The sequence below is a fragment of the Bactrocera tryoni genome, unplaced genomic scaffold, assembly GCF_016617805.1.
Source record: "Bactrocera tryoni isolate S06 unplaced genomic scaffold, CSIRO_BtryS06_freeze2 scaffold_25, whole genome shotgun sequence".
Classification (NCBI taxonomy): Eukaryota; Metazoa; Arthropoda; class Insecta; order Diptera; family Tephritidae; genus Bactrocera; species Bactrocera tryoni.
Window position 1 is genome coordinate 30,451,001 of NW_024395977.1, and position 21,209 is coordinate 30,472,209.

The 21,209-nt window shown below is 36.7% G+C and overlaps 1 protein-coding gene across 1 annotated transcript in view; it reads left to right on the forward strand.

The window, feature by feature from the left end:
- The first annotated feature begins 208 nt into the window (after positions 1-208).
- The window catches only part of LOC120780330 (ubiquitin-conjugating enzyme E2 G1-like), a 61,432-nt gene continuing 40,431 nt past the window's right edge, over positions 209-21,209 (forward strand). Inside the window, exon 1 of the mRNA XM_040112624.1 lies at positions 209-452. Coding sequence (XP_039968558.1) covers positions 407-452 — 46 coding nt within the window. The 5' untranslated portion in view covers positions 209-406. The remainder of the gene's footprint in view (positions 453-21,209) is intronic.

Consider the following 21,209-nt stretch of genomic DNA (forward strand, 5'->3'; position numbering starts at 1 on the left):
TAGTAACTAGTCGCAAATTGAGATTTTACCTCAAAATATCTCAAATAGAGACTAGAGACTGGTTACAGAATCCCGCCATTAATTGAATGACAATGTTGCTTACTAAAAGTGGGGTAAACATATTTGGTAATTTTGCAACAGATTGGGTAGACGTTTGGAACATAAAAATTTAAATATTGGCAACACTGATTGTGAGGGAAATCGATAGATTAGTTTTGAACATTACTAAATTGTACCGATGCTAAATTTTTGCTGCTGTCGTGAACGGAAGCTTTATTTTGGAAAATTTGTAGCATTGTTGAAGATATAATCCGTTCTTCGGGAGGAAGCAGGGAAAGGAGTATATATAGGTGTACTAAATAAAAATTTATCGTCCTTGTAAAGTGGTGTATAGCTTGATTTAAAAATGTCTGAATTGCAATCGTCTTTGCTATTAAAAAAACAATTAGCAGGTGAGTGATTATTTTTTATGTATTAAACTCTTTGAAGAGTATAATAATATAAGGAGTAATTTGCATATAGTTTAGTGAAATTCTGTTTCGCTCTGTATTAAATCTTAAAAGTGAAGGTTGTGCAGACACAAGGAAAAACGGTTTTCGATATACATATGTGTGTATGGTAGGTATATACTGCCATTAATAATGTAATTTATTTTGAAAATATTTTAAGCATTTTGATAAACAGTTTATTGATATTTTTTGTGATCTTTACATATAATATGTTTTATTTAACGGTATGCAATCTAATACTACTGTGTGAATAAGGAAATTTACCTTTAATTAGGTTAGGTAGGTTTCAACATGATGTACATATATATCTCGTTGACAATATGAATTGGCATGTGGTATATCATATTTAGAATCATATTTGGAAATTGTGTATTAAGTTAGTTACGAAATTTGTAACACACAGAAGAAAACTTAGAAACTATAGAGAGTCTTTCCATAAATTATCAACGTGACGGTTTGTGTCGATTTAGCCATGTCTATTCGTCTGTAGGTTTGTATATATGCGTAAAAATCCCTCCGTTTTTGAGATATTTATCTGAAATTTTACACACTTTCTTTTGTCCAAAAGAAGTTATTTATTAGACCCACCATAACATAACTACCATACAAACTGACTGATCAAAATCAGGACGATGTATGGCAAATTTGGCTGCGATTTAGAATAGTATATCCGATTTCGGGGTTAAAATGGTTATGTACGGATTGAGGAGGTCCTCCTGCTCATATAATTGCCGCTGACTTATGGTTTTTGAGATATGTGCCTTTAAAGTTTAAAAAATCAACTATTTAAAATGCGTGTTTCGCGTCGCGAATTATAATTAATTTTACACTTATATTTTTAACTTTTATATCCACTAACACTTCACTAATTCGTTTCCAATCATTTATTTTATATTAAATAGTGCAAAAATAACTTTAATTCTATATCAAATTTTAGTTAAAATCCATTTATTCATAAAATAAGAGAATGGTTGTAAACAAGCAAAAAATTAGTGTTACCATATTTTGTAATGGAATTAAAATAAGGAAAAATAAAGATTATGACGTCATAACTAAATTTATTGTTCTCATCCTGATAAATCCTGGTGTTGGATCGGACAGCGTTATTTTTTTTTGAAGGGCGGCCGAAGGCCGCCATCGCAAAAAAACTGAGCACGCCCAGGTGTTGGTCCGACCGGGGGTTATTTTTTTGAAGCGCGGCCGAAGCCCGTCAACGTAAAAAGGAGTTCAACGCAAAAGAACTGAGCACGCCCTGGTGTTAGTCCGACTAGGGTTATTTTTTTGAGGCGAATTTCTTGAATTCTATAGGGAAAACTAATGTGTTATATATTTTCTGTCATTGGGGTATTATTTGTTTTCTTTATTTCTTTTGGTTCTTCTGTAAAATATGAACGTAAGGTAGCCCTGATTATTAGTTAGAATGCAACCCTTTTGTTATTGTGTAATCAAAAATAATTGAACAAAAGTTAAATGAAGAAAAAAGTTATTTTTGCACTATTTCATATAAAATAAATGGTTAGAAACGAATTAGTGAAGTGTTAGTGGATATAAAAGTTAAAAATATAACTATTAAATTCATTATAAATTCATTTTAAATAGTTGAATTTTTGAGCTTTAAATGCAAATATCTCAAAAACCATTAGTCAGCAGCAACTATATATATACACTCGGCGAAAAAAAAACCCACGCAGTCGAAAATTTTCTAATATTCCTATTTTGAACTGTCACTATTTGCTCAAAATTCACTATTTGTCTTATTTGGCTGTTTTGTCATGTGGCTACATTATTTTACTTTTATTGTTAAAACCGTTAGCGTCCTCACGTGTTCATGGGAAGAATTTAGTATACCATCCCAGGATTTCGGGAATAAAATGGGTATGGTCGGATAGAGGAGATTCTCCAAATCACGAATATATATGGTTATAGCCGCAGGAAGCTTATAGTTTTCGAGTTATTCGCGTTTTAAGTTGAAAATTTGCAATATTTTAATTACATATTTTCGATATATAAAATTAATTTTGCACTTATATTTTTCACTTTTATATACGCTAACACATCACTTATTCATTTGCACACATTTATTTTATATAATATAGTGCAAAAATAGCTTTTAATAAACATTTAAAATATTGTTGAATTTGATTATTTAAGAATAACAAATGAATTACAAACTGTCATACAATCAGTGTTACCTTATCGACATCATTTGTAAAATAACTAAATGAAATAAAGGGAACAGATTATACCCCAAATACGAAAATCAACAACCTATTAAAAACAATATCCCTGGTCGGTCCAACACCAGGGTGTATCAGAATTTTTTCGTGTTGAATTCCTTTTTGCGTGGGCGGCCTTCGGCTGCGCTTCAAAAAAATAACCCTGGTCGGTCCAACACCGGGGTGTATCAAATTCTTTTCGCGTATAATTCCTTTTTGCGTGGGCGGCCTTCGGCCGCGCTTCAAAAAAATAACCCTAGTCGGTCCAACACCGGGTATATACATTTTTTTTCTCCCGTAGAACTCATTTTTACATTGGCAGCCACTTAAAGTTTTTTATATTTTTCTTTAATGTTTATCAACGATTATGTTTCCTGTATTTAGGGTATAATATTTCTTTATATTTTTTTTTTATTTTAGTTTGTAAAATATTTTACCATAGTAACACTGATTATTTGATTCATTTATTTTTACAAATGATGTCGATAAGGTAACACTGATTATATGACAGTTTGTAATTCATTTGTTATTCTTAAATAATCAAATTCAACAATAATTTAAATGTTTATTAAAAGCTATTTTTGCACTATATTATATAAAATAAATGTGTGCAAATGAATAAGTGATGTGTTAGCGTACATAAAAGTGAAAAATATAAGTGCAAAATTAATTTTATATATCGAAAATATGTAATTAAAATATTGCAAATTTTCAACTTAAAACGCGAATAACTCGAAAACTATAAGCTTCCTGCGGCTATAACCATATATATTCGTGATCTGGAGAATCTCCTCTATCCGACCATACCCATTTTATTCCCGAAATCCTGGGATGGTATACTAAAGCCGACCCGTGTTCATTACAGAATTTGCGGTATTTTCTTTTGAATAAGTTGTGAAAACAAGTAAAGTTGAACATGGTGGGGTCAACAAAAAAGAAATCAGAAATCGTAGCTTTATATAAAATAAATTATCCAAAGGTCAAATAGCTCGTGAAATGGGCATAAGGGATTGGAACGTGCGTATTATAATTAAAAATTATACGTATTTTAAATGATTAGCTCGAAAAAAGGCAGTGGACGTCCGAAAACAGTAAAACCTCGTCAAGAACGACAAATGAAACGGATGTGCATTAGTGATCGCTTTCAATATGCTGGAACAATCAATGCAACATTTTATGAAACCACTGGGGTAAAATTAACTACAAGTTCTATGCAAGATGTGCTGAATAATCTTGGATTCCGACCGCGACGTCCAGCAAAAAAGCCACTTCTCAACACGCGAATGAAGAAACAGCGACTAGAGTGGGCAAAATTACACAAAACTTGGACTACATCAGATTGCGGAAATGTTATTTTTTCTGATGAATCGAAATGCCACAGTGCGTCGTAGGAAAGGGGAGCGTTTTTTGGAAAACTGTATTTGGCCCACCGGACAGCATTCGCCTTATTTAATGGTGTGGGGAGCTGTAACCAAGTTTGGTATTGGGCCGGTAATTATTCTAAAAAGATCTGTGAATGCCGAAATATAAATTGGAATTTTTAGAGAAGGCGTTTTGCCAACTAATGAACAGCTGTCCGAACACGCCCAAAAAATTTACTTTCAGGATATTTCAGCCCCTTGTCATAGAGCCAAAGCGGTAACCAAAGCTAAAAATATTAAATAGAACCCCCAAAGGTGATCTAGTCACTGATGCCCAGAGCATAGTTAAATTATGGAGGGAACACTTCTACAGCCTGCTGAATGGCAGTGAACGCACAACACCAGGAGAAGGAGAACCCGATTCCCCAATCGATGACGATGGAGCAGACGTTCCATTACCCGACCATGAAGAAGTTCGAATAGCAATTGCCCGCCTCAAGAACAACAAAGCGGCAGGAGCCGACGGACTACTGGCCGAGCTATTCAAACACGGCGGCGAAGAACTAATAGGGAACATGCATCAGCTTCTTTGTAAAATATGGTCGGACGAGAGCATGCCCAACGATTGGAATTTAAGTGTGCTATGCCCAATCCATAAAAAAGGAGACCCCACAATCTGAGCCAACTACCGTGGGATTAGCCTCCTCAACATCGCATATAAGGTTCTATCGAGCGTATTGTGTGAAAGATTAAAGCCCACCGTCAACAAACTGATTGGACCTTATCAGTGTGGCTTCAGACCTGGAAAATCAACAACCGACCAGATATTCACCATGCGCCAAATCTTGGAAAAGACCCGTGAAAGGAGAATCGACACACACCACCTCTTCGTCGATTTCAAAGCTGCTTTCGACAGCACGAAAAGGAGCTGCCTTTATGCCGCGATGTCTGAATTTGGTATCCCCGCAAAACTAATACGGCTGTGTAAACTGACGTTGAACAACACGAAAAGCTCCGTCAGGATCGGGAAGGACCTCTCCGAGCCGTTCGATACCAAACGAGGTTTCAGACAAGGCGACTCCCTATCGTGCGACTTCTTCAACCTGCTCCTGGAGAAAATAGTTCGAGCTGCAGAACTAAACAGAGAAGGTACCATCTTCTATAAGAGTGTACAGCTGCTGGCGTATGCCGACGATATTGATATCATCGGCCTCAACACCCGCACCGTTAGTTCTGCTTTCTCCAGGCTGGACAAGGAAGCACAGAAAATGGGTCTGGTAGTGAACGAGGGCAAAACGAAATATCTCCTGTCATCAAACAAACAGTCGTCGCACTCGCGACTTGGCTCTCACGTCACTGTTGACAGTCATAACTTTGAAGTTGTAGATAATTTCGTTTATTTAGGAACCAGCATTAACACCACTAATAATGTCAGCCTGGAAATCCAACGCAGGATTGCTCTTGCCAACAGGTGCTACTTCGGACTGAGTAGGCAATTGAAAAGTAAAGTCCTCTCTCGACGAACAAAAGCTAAACTCTATAAGTCACTCATAATTCCCGTCCTGCTATATGGTGCAGAGGCTTGGGCGATGACAGCAACCGATGAGTCGACGTTACGAGTTTTCGAGAGAAAAATTCTGCGAAAGATTTATGGTCCTTTGCGTATTGGCCACGGCGAATATCGCATCCGATGGAACGATGAGCTGTACGAGATATATGACGACATCGACATAGTTCAGCGAATTAAAAGACAGCGGCTACGCTGGCTAGGTCATGTTGTCCGGATGGATAAAAACACTCCAGCTCTGAAAGTATTCGACGCAGTACCCGCCGGGGGAAGCAGAGGAAGAGGAAGACCTCCACTCCGTTGGAAGGACCAAGTGGAGAAGGACCTGGCTTCGCTTGGAATATCCAATTGGCGCTACGCAGCGAAAAGAAGAAACGACTGGCGCGCTGTTGTTAACTCGGCTATAACCGCGTAAGCGGTGTCTACGCCAATTAAGAAGAAGAAGAAGATTTTTCAATAAATTTATTACTAAGACTTACAGGTTTCAAAACAAAAAGATTTTTATGGAATAGGGTCTCTCACGTGGCCAGGAAACAGTCCAGATCTCAATCCAATTGAGAAATGATGGGCAAAATGATAAGAGAAAAGCATTCAAAAAGTCTTAAAGAAATAGAAAACATTATTGAAGCTGTGCCTAATGAAGAAATCAATAAAAATTATCTTCAACTCTTTTTTGAATCGATGCTTAAAAAAATATCCGAGGTTATTAAGAGGAGGGGGTGTTCTAACAAATACTAAGAATTTTTTTTTTATACAAAATTTGTTATTTCGATTCGTTATGTATTATAATGCCAAATAAAAATCATATAAAACATAAAATATGTAAATAACTTGCTCAAAAATTACATTATTGCTCAACAAAATTTACTTCTGTGGTTTGTTATATGTGTGCTTTTACATTTTTACCTATAACAAGTATTAAACTATAATTTTTTTTTATATAAAAATGCTTGAAACATAAACTAAATAAAAGTGGTTGATCCTCAAAGAAAAATGTTTAACTTAGAATAATATTAATCCAAGTTTTGCGCTATATAAAAACACTCTGTATAGTGCGTGGGTTTTTTTTTTCGCCGAGTGTATATATTTTCTTAATCTGCAGGACCTCCTCTACCCGTACATACCCATTTTAACCCCGATCGGGAGATGCTATTCTAAAATTTACACGCAAATTTTTTAAAGGCTGGGATTTTGAGTGCCGTTTAGAATTCGTAATATGGTCTTACTTTTTATATTTTTCACTTTTTTATCCAAATACGCTTTACAAATTTATTTCTAAACATTTGTTTTATATTAAATAGTTCTCAAATCGTATTAATATATAATTTCTTTTCAAATGCGATCGAATTCTACATATACATACATACATATTTTGCAAACTAATAAAAGTTATGATACGCTTCACAATTACGAAAGATTGCTGGCTGGTATTTAGCATCCCCCGATTTCGGAGTTAAAATGGGTATGAAAGTATAGAGGAGATCCTCAAGTTCAAGAAAATATATTTATATGTACACTCAGTCCTTCTTTTACTCAATTTTTGGTTCTGCCACTAATCGCGTAAAAGAAAAATCGCGTAAAAATGGTTAGTTTTCCAATATTAACTGACGAATTGGTTCCGAATATAAAAAATATACGCGCAAAAAAATATTCAAAAACAATACAATAAGTCTCAAATTTCAGACTTATGATTTATTCATTCATAACAAAATAAAAAATACAAAATACAAACCATATATAAAAGAGAAGAAAATAGAAAATAGGTAGATTTTTTGAAAAAACCGTTGAATGCTGTTTAATCACTGTCATTATCCGTAGTGGAAATTATTCTTAGCCGCTTATTTTGATGGCCGGCACTGATATCACTAGAATTTGTATCAGAATCAATAGTAAGAACCATGGATTGATGTTCTGATTGACTTAGCATCTCCGACTGAGTTTGCACCATAAAATGGGGTATGTGCGGATAGGGGAGCTTCTTATATTTTTTAAAATATTCCCGTTTAAAATTCAAAAATTTGCACTAATATCATGGTATTCCTCTATGATTCACTAAATTTGCTTACATTTTTCACTTGGTATGTTTAAATATACACTCTAAACCTTGAAATCAGTTCCCATTTTACTTTTATTTTGTAATATTTTACCTAAATTTATTAATTTAAAAATCACTTAGCACACTCATCGTTGCAAAGGTTAGATTGTTTACAATTATGAGGAAAACGAGCGTTGCCACATCTTAAACACCAAATATGTAGGATTCTTAACGATTTTTCTATGTTTGTTTTATTGCGTGATTCTTTTTTCTATATTAACTATAATAACAAAACAACATTTTTCAAGTTATAATTGAGTTGTGAACACTTTTTCCATATACATATGCATATGTATAATATGTGATTTACATTTAATAAACACAAATAAGTAAAAATCTATGATAATATTGTAAAATTTATATCATATCGGGGTGACTGAAGTACTTTCGCGTAGTTTTCCTTTCTGCGTTGGTTTTTCGTTATAAAATGATTAAATATTGGTTATTATATCTGACATCGATTTCCATTTTGTTTTTGATAATACGTTTTGTGTTTTAGGTGACAATATATATAATATTATATAATATAATAAAAATATATATATATATATAATAATAATAATATATTATATAATAAATATATAATATAATAATATATTATTATATAATATTACTTATTTGTTTATTAAATTTAAAAAAGAAAGTATCCATATGCATGAATATAGGAACTTCAGCGAATTGCCTTGTTATCATATGGGAGCGCTCCATTTCGTCGTAATTGTTAGCACATAAATAATGTTTATTACGAGTGTAAAATATTATTTTTAAAATAAAGATTTCTTAGGTAAAAAATGTGCCAAAAGTGTAAAATATGGATTTACCGTGCGATTCTGTACTGTGATACAGTCTCAAGTCTCTAAATTTGAGATTTTGAGTTAGAGACAATTTTTGAAACTTGATACGGTTTTGCTATTCTGTAAGTGACAGTCACAAAATCTATTACATTTCATTATTCAGAGATATTTTTAAACTTGAATGAAAATAAATATGTCGATAACAAATATTAAATTTTCTATAACATAGTCAAAAAAACATATTTATCAATATAAATAAAAATATATGTTGACTTTGTTTCATAATATTTACGAAATTTATGTAAAATTGATTTATTTTTAACCTTTTCGTGTTTGAGTTGCTTACAAAATATAAACAAACGACAATCGATTAATTTCTATGATGATCTCTATTGAGTATATTCAAAATGGCAGACAAGAGTTCTTTTTGGTTTTGTGACCTGCTAACTACCAGGTCTCAAATTTGAGGCAATATTTTGAGACTAACGCTAGAGACTGTTTAGTGAATAGTAACTAGTCACAAATTGAGATTTTACCTCAAAATGTCTCAAATAGATACTAGAGACTGGTTGCAGAATCCCGCTATTATTTAAATGTTTATAGTTTAATTTTATTAGTTTGAGGTAAAAGATGTGCGTAGAGTGTGTAAAACGTGGTGAAATAGCTTGTTGAAATGTTCGAATTTTGGGAATTTTTGAACTTTAAAGTCGAATATCCCAGGTTTTGGTCCGACCAGGGTTATTTTGTTTTTATTTATTTCCTGCATTTGGGGTATAATTTGTTTTCTTTTGGTTCTTTTGTAAAATATTATATGTAAATAAGGTAATACTGATTATAGGTTAGACTGCAACCCTTTTGTTATTGTGTGAACAAAAGGAGTTTAACAAAAGTATAATATGGAATCAAAGTTATTTTTACACTATTTAATATAAAACAAATGCGTAGAAAAGCAAATATCTCAAAAACCATAAGTCGGCGGTATCTATATATAGTGGGCCAATAAAGTTTACATACACCTAGTTCTATTAAATTACGACACATTTATTTGTTTTAAAATGAATAAATTTTGTGGTTTTGTTCTATCCGTTTCAAGATACTATGTATATTTAACATTAAATATAGCATATCAAAATATTTTTTTTTACGCAAATAAAAAAAATGCTAAAATGCGCCTAATTAATATCAAAAAAGTTTACATACACCAATGATTATCTATATAATTCAAAAGTAATTAGCTTTCGCGGTTTTTGGACTACATTTTGTTGCTATTGTTGTACCTAGACGTCGACGTTTTCTCCCCACTCGATTTCTAGTATTATTTCTGGATATTTTGACCCACTACGTCGATAATCCAGTTTTTTGGCCTTATTTTTAAGAAATTCGATATTTTCGTATACAGTTTTCCGAAAAGTTTCTGATATTTTAAATAAGATTAATGTCTCGTGATTGCGGGACCTATGAAGTTATTTTTATTTCCATAACAACCATTCACGTACAAGATAAGACGTATTTTCGGTCGATATCCTGTTGGAAATTGATTTTGCTGCTATTAACAGCAGATTTAAGCACATTGTGAATTGCCCTAATATATACCCTCTTTAGGTTATAAAAATTTAATTGGCACAATTCCAATTTCTTTGGCGCCGCGATCTGAACGTACCGTTGGAAAGAGGAAGACCTCCTGATTAGGGTTATAGGTACCGCAAACGCTTAGTTTACGAGATATTCGACTTTAAAGTTCAAAAATTCTCAAAATTCGAACATTTCAACAAGCTATTTCTCCACGTTTTACACACCCTAAGCACATTTTTCACTTCAAATTAATAAAATTAAACTATAAACATTTAAATAAATTCATATTTTACACTCGTAATACACATTATTTATGTGCTAACAATTACGACGAAATGGAGCGCTGCCATATGATAACAAGGCAATTCGGTGAAATTCCTCTTAGTACGACGCAGAAGTACTTCGGTCACCCCGGGTATTCGCTCGACCAGGTTTATTTTTTTAGAGCGCGGCCGCAGGCCGCCAACGCAGAAAGGAGTACTACGCGAAAGTGCTTCAGTCACCCCAATATGATGTAAATTTTACAATATTATCATAGATTTTTACTTATTTGTGTTTATTAAATATAATTCACATATCGCTCATTTGCTGCAAGACCGGCATAGCGCTGCAACCCATAGAAGCGGAGAGAGGACCCCCCTTGAGGCGTTCCTCTACTCACATAGCTTGTTTGTGTTGCAGCGCCGTTTGAAGCTATAATCTTCCTATTCTGAAGCATCGATAGTATCCATCTGCACACAGTGTCGTCTATACCACCATGTGCCAGAGAATTAATTATCGCATTTACTTCTATGTTGTTGAAGGCGCCCTCTATGTCTAGAAATGCAGCCATGGTGTATTGTTTGTGATGTAGTGATTTTTCTATTACACTTATCACCTCGTGAAGGGCGGTTTCGGTTGATCGGCCCTTCATGTACGCATGTTGGGACTTCGATAACTTCTCCGCCATTATTGTTCTTACGTGTAGATCTATTAGCCTTTCTAGTACCTTCAGCATAAAGGAGGTAAGGCTTATAGGTCTAAAATCCTTGGCATTCTCGTGTGTTCTTCTGCCTGGTTTTGGGAGGAACACAACTTTACTTCTTTTCCAACTTCTTTGGATGTAAGATAGTTGTATGCTTGCTTTGTATATATTTTCTAGCCTTAGAACCATTGGTTCTACCAGTTTTTGCAGCATTATGGGCATAATCCCGTCAGGACCTGCCGCTTTATATGGTGCAAAACTATTTATGGCGTATTTGATTTTTCTTTTGTCTACTATTTGGCTTCGATAGTCAGCTGCGTTCAGCGGTGGTTCTGGTTGAACCCTTGTTGAAGGTGTTTGCTGACTCCCGGGGAAGGGCGTTGTGATTAGTACCTCCAGAGACTCTTTTGCCGAGGAGGTCCAATCACTTCCCTCCGCCCTAATGTAGGCAGTATTAATATGATCTTTGGATAGCATTTTACTCAGCCTGGCGGCTTCTGTGCAACTTTCTATCGATGTGCAGAAAGATCGCCATGAGTCCTTTTTAGCTTTCCTGACTGCTTTTTTGTATTCTTTCCAGTGTTTAAAAAACTGCAGTCGAATTAGCAGAAGTCGCAATATTGTTGCTATTCGCTACTTCAACTGCGAGCGATATCAGAAAGTATGCAAGTGCTTTTGCTTCTGCTTCTGAAAAAATCAGAAGTCGCAGTCGAAGCATAGACAAAAATCAAACAGCTACGAAAATCAGAAATCAGCATAAGTCGTATCCATAAGTTGCCGCAGCAGCTATCGACAATTTTCGACAGTCGTCGGCAGTCACAGTCGCGAAAAGTAATGCATTCGACTTTTTGCTACTTTTGATTTTTGTCGCTGTTGCTTTCGATCAGCAGCGTAAGTCGAAAAAAGCAAGAAGCGTCCGATTATGCTGATTTCTGATTTTCGTAGCTGTTTGATTTTTGTCTATGCTTCGACTGCGACTTCTGATTTTTTCAGAAGCAGTGGCAGAAGCAAAATCATATGAACTGAAACTTGCCGCAGTTTTTTAAACGCTGATTCTTTCATACTGTCTTTATATGGCTGCCAGATTTTGGTTCTAAAACTCTCATTGAAAGCCTTCCTTAGTTGTGTTCTCAAATTCTTGAGTTCACTGTTCCACCAAGGAAGAGACTTTCTCTTTTTCAAAACTGTTAGCGGAGTAGATTTATTAAAAGTTGTGGTTAGGATTTTTTCCAACTTCTGTACTTCTGAATCTAATTCCTCAGGATTTCTGATGCTCTTATTGCCTCCTTTTTCAAGGCATTTTGTTGCTATACTGGTAAATTTTCCCCATGCCGTTCTTCTAGGGTTCCGGTAAGTGAGAGGCGCACTGTACTTCTCGCGGATGCTGAAGAGTATCCAATAGTGATCCGACATGGAAGGCTCATCGGATACCCTCCAGTTATCCACAACGAGACTGTCTGTGTCTGTTGATAGCGTGAGGTCAAGCACTTCCTCCCACCCCGGAAACCTATCCGAGCTTGGGAAAATAAAAGTTGGCTTATCGCCCTTGTTGCAAATACTTAGATTACTATTCAAAATATACTGCAAGAGTGACTCACCTCTGGTGTTTATACTGGAGCTACCCCATACGGTGTGCCTTGCGTTTGCATCACACCCTATTAGGACATCCTCCTTCCTGTTCTCTACTAGTCTGGTGAGCGGGGCCGGTGGTATGTCTTCGTCATGGGCCAAGTAGGCCGAGACCAAGAAGAAGGGCTTATCCTTCTGTTCCACCTTTACCACTGTGATATCTGCCGTGCTGTAATTAGGACAAAGAAATGCATTTATACTTTTATTGATAAGAATGCATGCCCTAGGTTTACCTCTGTTCCGTGTGTAAAACAGGTTATGGTTGCTGCTGTTTAGCCCTTTAATGGTATCTTCATTGACCCAGGGCTCCTGTACTAGGCTGATGTCGATGCCCCTCTCGTTCACGAGGGTTGTCAGATTCGCTGTAGCACTCTTCGAGTGCTGCAGGTTTATCTGTTCGCATCTCATGTTATTGGGCATCTCGGGTTTCTTCGATGCCCACATTCTTTGGCAACTGGCTGGCGTCGTCGACCTCTTCCGTGTCGTCTTCGTCAGCCGCTTTGTCGTCTTGGAATATTTTTAGTCTGGCTTTGCGGATTCGGAAGCTGATTTTGTAGTCAGTCTTCTTCAGAGCCTCAATGGACTCATCACAAATGGCCACTAGTATTGGCTTGCTTGCTTTATTCGGTTTTTCCTCCTTGATTAGCTGCCACTCATCTATACTAGGTATAGATTTGTTCTGCAGCTTAATGCAGCGCAGGAGTTTTTCGCCTGGCTCCTTTAGAGGGGGAATGTCTTCGGAATGTCCTTGGCGGGTATAAGCCTCAATTGGAGGCCTACAAAGGCGTTGCTAATTTTAGCAACACTACCCGTGAGGAAGTCCAGCGAGGCCTGGTCCGCGCACTTGATGACCCTGTAGCCCCTGAGGGTCTCAGAAGAGTCAAACTCCGGGTGAGGACCCGCAGGATTGTCGAGTACATAGCTTAGCACCATACTCGACAATCTGACGTCGATCTCCACCCATCTCTCCTGCATTGTGCTCGGAGAGGAGGCATTTCCGTCTATGATGGCCACCTGCAGGCTATCTCTGGCAACATCGCAGAAATGCCTTGCCGTTGTTGTGCTGCTGTGTTCACCTTCGCTCCGCCTCTGTTTTTTGGGCCGAGTTCCGGATACTTCTATGATGGAGCGGATTCTCTTCTGAGAAGTGCTCTCTCGCTTGCTCTCTTCTTGAGGTTGTGATTGCTTCCTTTTCAGGTAGCCTTCATATTCCTCTACGATAGATTTGAGGCGCTTTGTTTCAGCCTCATCAACTGGGGTACCGGCTGCCTGGTCTTTGGCTATCTTCCCTAGTATGAAGACTGCCCTCTGGTACCGGTTTTTCCTCAGCTGATTCTGGGATTTCTTGCGCTTCTTTCTGTCCTTTCGCCGCCAGTGCACTTTGGTTGGTGCTCATGGCAGCCTTGGAGGTGGACGCTTCCTCCCTTATATCAGGGGCGTTTTCTGCTGTATCTACCGGTATACTTTGGTTGGTATGTCCGGTAGTACTCTTACTCGTCTCCTGGCTGGAGGCAAGTAGCTCTTCTTCTTCGGATTCCGTAATAGGATTCCGATAGCTCATGTCCTTAGTCGTTGCTGTTGTCGTCAATTTGGTTGTTGTAGTCCAGGTTAAGAAAAAATATATTTTTTTTATTGCAGCTAACTTATGGTGTTGAGATATTTGCTTTTAAAATTCAAAAATTCAACTATTTAAAGTGCGTGTTTCTATGATTTATTTTGAATTTACGAAATATTTTTATGTATATGCTCTAACACTTCGTTAATTCGTTTTTACACATTCATTTCACATTATAATATTTTAGTCAATATATAACTTTTTGTTCAATGCTTTTTATTTATTTAAAAAAATATGTACTGTCATGGACAAAGAAAAACCGCACTTTGAAAATGTAATAAAACGACGTATATTTTCCAAATAAACAGAAAACAAATAATATTGTTTTATTAGAAGCGTATAAAGAGAAATAAGTGAGTTATTTACAAAAAATTAAAAAGCTTTATCCATTTCCAGTTTCCCATTGCGTGTTTAGGCCTGGACACAGAAATAGCACGGTAGGCCGGTTCTGTGGAAATGAAATAAATTTATTAGAAATCTAATAAGTACTATAGCGTTTAAGCATTTACAACGTTAGTATTTTGTTGAGTGCCCACAATTTTTGAAAATTACTTGGCATCGTCGGGGCAAGCTCTCCATTAATATATGACACCTCTTTTGTGGAATTGCGTACCATGCCTCCTTGATTCCAGTCCAAGGTTGTAACTTAACGTCGTTCCATAAACTTTTAATCGGGTTTGCATAAGGACTTTGGGCTGGCCAGTTGAGAACTTCAATACTTTCTGCAGTGACACAGTTCTTCACACTTTTAGTTGCGTGCTTTGGATCATTGTAATACTTATAAGTCCACTTCACTGGCATCGATTTGAACACGAATGGTTCCTTGGTATTTTTGAGAATGTTTAGGTCAGCAAATTGGTCCATTCTGCCATCTATCATTACCAAAGTTCAAACACCGTACCAGGAAAACTCTCACCAGACCATTACGCTACGTCCACCGCGCTTAACAGTTCTTTTAGTGTATCTGGAGTTATACGCCTAACACCTGGGACGATGGGCAAATGGATTTTCATCCGATTCCATACGGTTCCAATTAGTTTCATCGCTCCACTGAATCATTTTCCAAAATTTGACGTCCTTTTCTAAATGTTCTTTTGCATAGTCCAGCCGCGCTTTTTCTGTTGATGACTCTATACAAGTTCCTTTGCTTTATGCCCAGGAGCTTTGCGGATTATTTTTATTTCTGAGCAAATTTGGATCACTTTTAACAAAATTTATGGCTTTGTATACCATTTTCTTCGAACAACTAATAATTTCAGCGATCTGAGTTGGATTTTTGTCTTTTTTGTAAGGATCAAATATTATTATCCTTTTTTCCAAAGTACAATGCACATTTCTGCCCATTTTGAAAATATGTTACTTTTTTTTAATAGTTGTAGATAAAACGGTGTCTTTTTGCACGATTGTTAATTAATACTAAATATCTGTCAAATAACTAGAAATGTGCTATTTCATTGCCCAATCAAATTTCGTTACTGTGCGAAATAAAAAAGTAAGCATAATATCGGCGTACGCTTACCGTTATAAGTTGTGGAATTCAAACCATATACGAACGTGTAAAATTGTTGGGCTTCACTTACTTGATAAAATTGGAAACTTATTTGAATATATTATTTTTAAAGGGTGCTATTTCTCTGTCCATGACTGTACTTTAAATAGTTAAAACTTTTAATGCAAATATATCGAAAACTATAAGTTTTTCGCGGCTCTATATACATATATTCTTGATCCAGAAAATCTCTTTTATCCGGACATACTCATTTTATCTCCTAAATCCGAGGGCGGTATTCTAAAGTTTTCCATTAACGCAGTACCAAAGAAATAGTAATTTTGCCACATTTTTATTAAATATGGTTTAATACTTCAATTCAAATAATATTTGAACGAATTTAAAAAATAAGTTCCAAAATAGCCGGAGCGAATATGTGTAGAGTTTTTTTTTACATACTATCTTCTGTTAGTTGTTCACTTGCATATATTTTTGTAAAATCGAATATTGAGATAAGAAAGAATATTGAAACTTAAAAATTCTACTTAAACAAGTAAAGTGCTATACAGCTAACAAAAAAATCGTATATACAATTACTTAGACTACAATCATAATTATGTATGTATGTATATATGTACCATATATGTATGTATGTACCATATATGCGTTAAGAATATGATTTCAGACGCAAAGGACGTCTAGCTTTTCTTCTGAAACGGTTAGAAATACGAGCTAACAAATCTTGGTTCCTACGCCACCGTAACGCACCATGTGCATTCCGCAACCACCGTATTCGCCTAATTACGCTCCGTGCAACTTCTGGCTGTTCATTTAACTCAAAAGACCAATGCAGGGACGCCTGAAAGAAAAAAGTGAAGAAAAATTAGTTGATTGAAATTTCTTATGTAAATAGACAGTGTGAGATATAGATAAAAACAAAATTTATCTTGATATCGCTGATAAATTATCCGTAGCTTTTATTGTTTTGTTGCCTTGATATGTACTGCATATCTTACATACATTTGCTGCTGCATCAGCACCAAACATTTCCCTGAGTGAGTATTATATGCCTCCTGTTGCGTACATTCGACTATCTATGATACAAATATAAAACTAAAAACTAAAATTAAAATGAATATAATACAAGAATAAGAATAACTAAACGAACCAAAAACAATCTCTTGCATTTTCCGAATATAATTAAGGATAAATGATAACAACAAAATTAAATTTATATTAAGTACTAAGTTTTAATATATTCCATGGTCATTTATAATATATAAGCAGTAAAAATTCTTTAATTTACTTACTTATATTAAGATTCCTTCCAGAGTGAACTCCATTTTAAGCCTAAATTTACATGTATTAAGTTACATTTGGTGCACTCTGGAAATGTTATAACTTGACATTTATTAGAAAGTTATGGGTAATAAGTTATACCTGTCTTCATAGTTTTGTTGTAACATTGGTATCGCCTTAGCACTTAGTGATGGGAAGGTTATAGTTCACCCCGATTGCGTAGATCTGACTGTTTAACGCCTATGATATGAATGTAAAATTACAAAAGAAAATAAAAATCAGTATATAACAATATATGAATCACCATAACTACACAATAAAATATTAATTAATTAAAAGGGTACATTTAAATTTGTATGTTATTAATACCTATTATTAAAAATTTTTCCCTTAAAATCAAAATATATAAAACTTAAAATTAAAATATATATAATTTAAAACTGATTTATACATACATAATGTGGTATGCGTGAAATTTCGAGAAATCGATTTTTTGTTGCATTATCGGATAGTAGTATACACTTTCGAATTCGAATTTATTATTACGGTCGTTACAGCGTTTTTTGTAGAAAGGGAACAGAGTGGGGAACATAGCAACTTCAATTTAAATGCGTTTTCTCAAAATGGTGCTTATCAAAACAAAAAAAAATAAAAAAACTTCCATAGCGCGATAGCGGCTTTCCTACAGATTAATGATCTTTTTGAAACGTTTGTTTTAGGACACAATTGCCGCCACAATCGCGGACATCGTACATGACCTTTTTTTTACGTGTCATTTTAACAATTTATTTAACTATTATACACCCAATACCCAATAAATAAACATAAAAATATCATTTTGTATTCGTCATGATAATATTTATTTAGTTCATTTAGAAAAGAAGTCGATAAGGTAACACAGATTATTTGATAGTTTTCAACCCTTTAGTTGTTAAATAAAAATAATTGACCAATAAGTTTAATATTGAATTAAAACTATTTTTGCACTATATAATGTAAAATAAATGCGTACAAACGAATTAGTGAAGTTATGAAAGAAAAATATAAGTGTGAAATTAATTTTAAATCGAAAAAATTGGGGTAATTTTCAACTTTGAAACTATATATATTCGGTATCTGGAGAAGCGCCTGTATCCGATCTTCTTCTCCTTTACTGGCGTGGACACTGCTTACGCGATTATAGCCGAGTTAACAACAACGCGCCAGTCGTATCTTCATTTCGCAACGTGGCGCCAATTGGAAATTCCAAGCGAAGCCAGGTCCTTCTCTACCTAGTCTTTCCAAAGGAGCGGAGGTCTTCCTCTTTCTCTGCTTCCCGCAGTGGATACTGCGTCAAATACTTTCAGAGCTCGAGTGTTTTCGTCCATTCGGACAACATGACCTAACCAGATATCTTTTAATTAGCTCAACTTTGTTAATGTCGCCGTATATCTCGTACAGCTTATCGTTCCATGAACTGCGGTACTCGCCGTTGCCAATACGCAAAGGACAATAGATTTTCCGCAGAACCTTTCCCTGGAAAACTCGTAACGTCGACTCATGAGACGTTGTCATCGCCCATGCCTTGTTGTTGTTGTTTTAACGGTTATCTAATCCCCGTTAGGATGGTAAGTATTATCTAAGTTGTCGTCGACGTCATCTAAATGGAGGCCCAAGAAACGTGCTGTTTAGACGGGGTCGGAACAAAGGGAAAAGGGTGTCATATGATTGGGATTGGCGGGGCATGCAAAGAGGTGGCCAGTGTCATGTTGATACTCATTGCACGTAGGACATATATTGGATATATCGGGGTCTATTCTGGATAAGTAGGGGCTGCTACAATATCCAGAACAAACTACGCAAGGGTCACTCTCGTTTCTCGCGGCAACTCTAGCTCTCTGCAATGGGTGGTGATTTAACTCCAAGAACGCCATTCACTGGAAGGTAGTCGGTGAAGGTGTTGATGGCTCCGTTGTGAATGCCAGTCAGTGCTTGTCGGAAATTAGTTGCGTCCGAAGTCCGGTCGGCGTATTGTTAAAGTAAGTGAGGAAAGACCTCTTGATGTTTCTAGGAGGCGGTTCCGCTCCAAGCAGGTGGTTGCAGGGGTGATTTCTACGAAAACATCCCAGCAGAAACTGCCTGTAGAGGAGTTCAATATGCTCCATAATTGGGAGCATAAGCGTCTCACTATGTATGTGTTCAATGGGAGGCATCCTGTCGTAGTTCAGAGCGCAGTGTTCTGACAAGTCTGAAGCTTTTTCATCTGCGTTCCATAGAATTTAGGCGACCATATTGGTGGGGCGTAGTTGAGGACCGCCGACCGATTGCTTTGTAAGTTGCCAACAACGTTTCTTTGTCTTTTCCCCATGTGCTACCGGCTAGCGATTTGAGGACTTTGTTGCGGCTCTGTACCTTGGCGAAAATTGCGATCGTATGAGGAGTGAAGGAGCATAGACTATCAAAAGTTACAACTAAAATCTTAGGGTTATTGACAGTCGGAATTTTGACGCCATCGAATGCAATATTAAGTTCAAGTCTATACTCCTTCGTCCAGTTCGTAAATATGGTCGCAGTGGATTTGGTGTGGGAGAATGTTAAGTTCCGTGCTGAGAAGAAGCGAGAAAGGTCGGAGAGATAGCCGCTTACCTTTGAACACATGCCATCGATTCCATTGCCCGACGTCAATATCGTGCAATCATCAGCGTACGAGATTATGGAAACTTCCTCTGGTGGCTGTGGGAGTTTCGAGTTGTAGAAGTTAAACAGTAGCGGGGGGAGGACATCACCCTGCAGAGCCCCCTGTTTAATTCTTCTCAGTTTGGATTTTTCTCCTCGAAACAGTACGGATGATTGACGACCGCTCAGGAAGTTCATGGTCCACCTCTTCAGTCCTGGAGGGAGCGTTGTGTAAGTGACTGTGTCAAAGGCTTTTGTCAGGTCCAACGCTACGAGGATCATTCTGTCATACGGTTGTTTCTGGTTGAGGCCACGAACTATGAGCGTTCCTGACGATAAGTGCTGTGTTGGTATTGTATACTTTTCGTAATCTATGCTGGTGGGTAGCTAGGCTCAGATCGTGAGTGAAGGTCGGGAGTAGCAAAGTCTACACTACTGAGGAGAGGAGAGTTATCGAACGATAGGACTCTCTTATGTTGGCGAGTTTCCCAAGTTTCAGTAGTTGGACCACTCTTCCGACTTTCCACACATCGGGTATTTGAAGAATGGTCAGCGACAGGTTGAGGACCTTGGTGAGGTAGCTTCTTCCCGTCGAGCCTAGATGCTTTAGTATAAGCATGTTGATTCCGTCAGGGCCAACTCCTCATTGGTGAAAGTAAGTGGCGCGCAGCCTTTTGACATTTTGCGCAGCTGTCGGGTAACATATCACTTGGTTTTGCCTACCAAAGGGTGCAGTGCAATTGCCGACTAAAGTAGAACGCGCACTTCTCCGGGTCCGAAGAGGCATGGCTATTGAATTTCAATTCGGTCATCATGTTTCTTCGGGTTAGACAAAGCCTTGATCCCTTATTCGGGGATCACCGGGATCGGTATGGCATAAGGTGTCGCGCTCATTAGCTAAAACGGCTGCTTCGGCTGGGAAATTAGGGCGGAGTCCAGCAATTCTTCCTGCCGGGACAAAGCGAGAGGTATCACCTTGCGAAATCGACGTTCGCCAACGAATACGTCCCTAGAAATGGGTAAAGCCATTCGCCTTCACTTGGCGTTGTACTTTCACTGTCATTCAGCAGGCTGGAAAAGTGTTCCTTCCATAATATTCGTATGCTCTGGGAATTGGTTAACAGATCACTTTTATTCCCGAAATCCTGGGACGGAATACTAAAGTTTTCTCAAATAAATTATTGGCCAAGCAATATTAGTGTTAAATTGTTCAGGGAGAATGTTTTTCAAATTTGTTCAAATTATTACAATTAAGTAGAGTCAACTCTATTGATCACAAAAATTAATTAAGATAGTTGTTTTTATTTCATAAATTTACACTGTTGATTGCGAAATATAATAATAATAATAATACCCAATGATTACCCTCCTCCCGCCCAACCGACGTGAGGGGCGCAATCCGCGAACGAGCGGTATTAGCCGAGTCATAAAAGGCAAGAGAGTT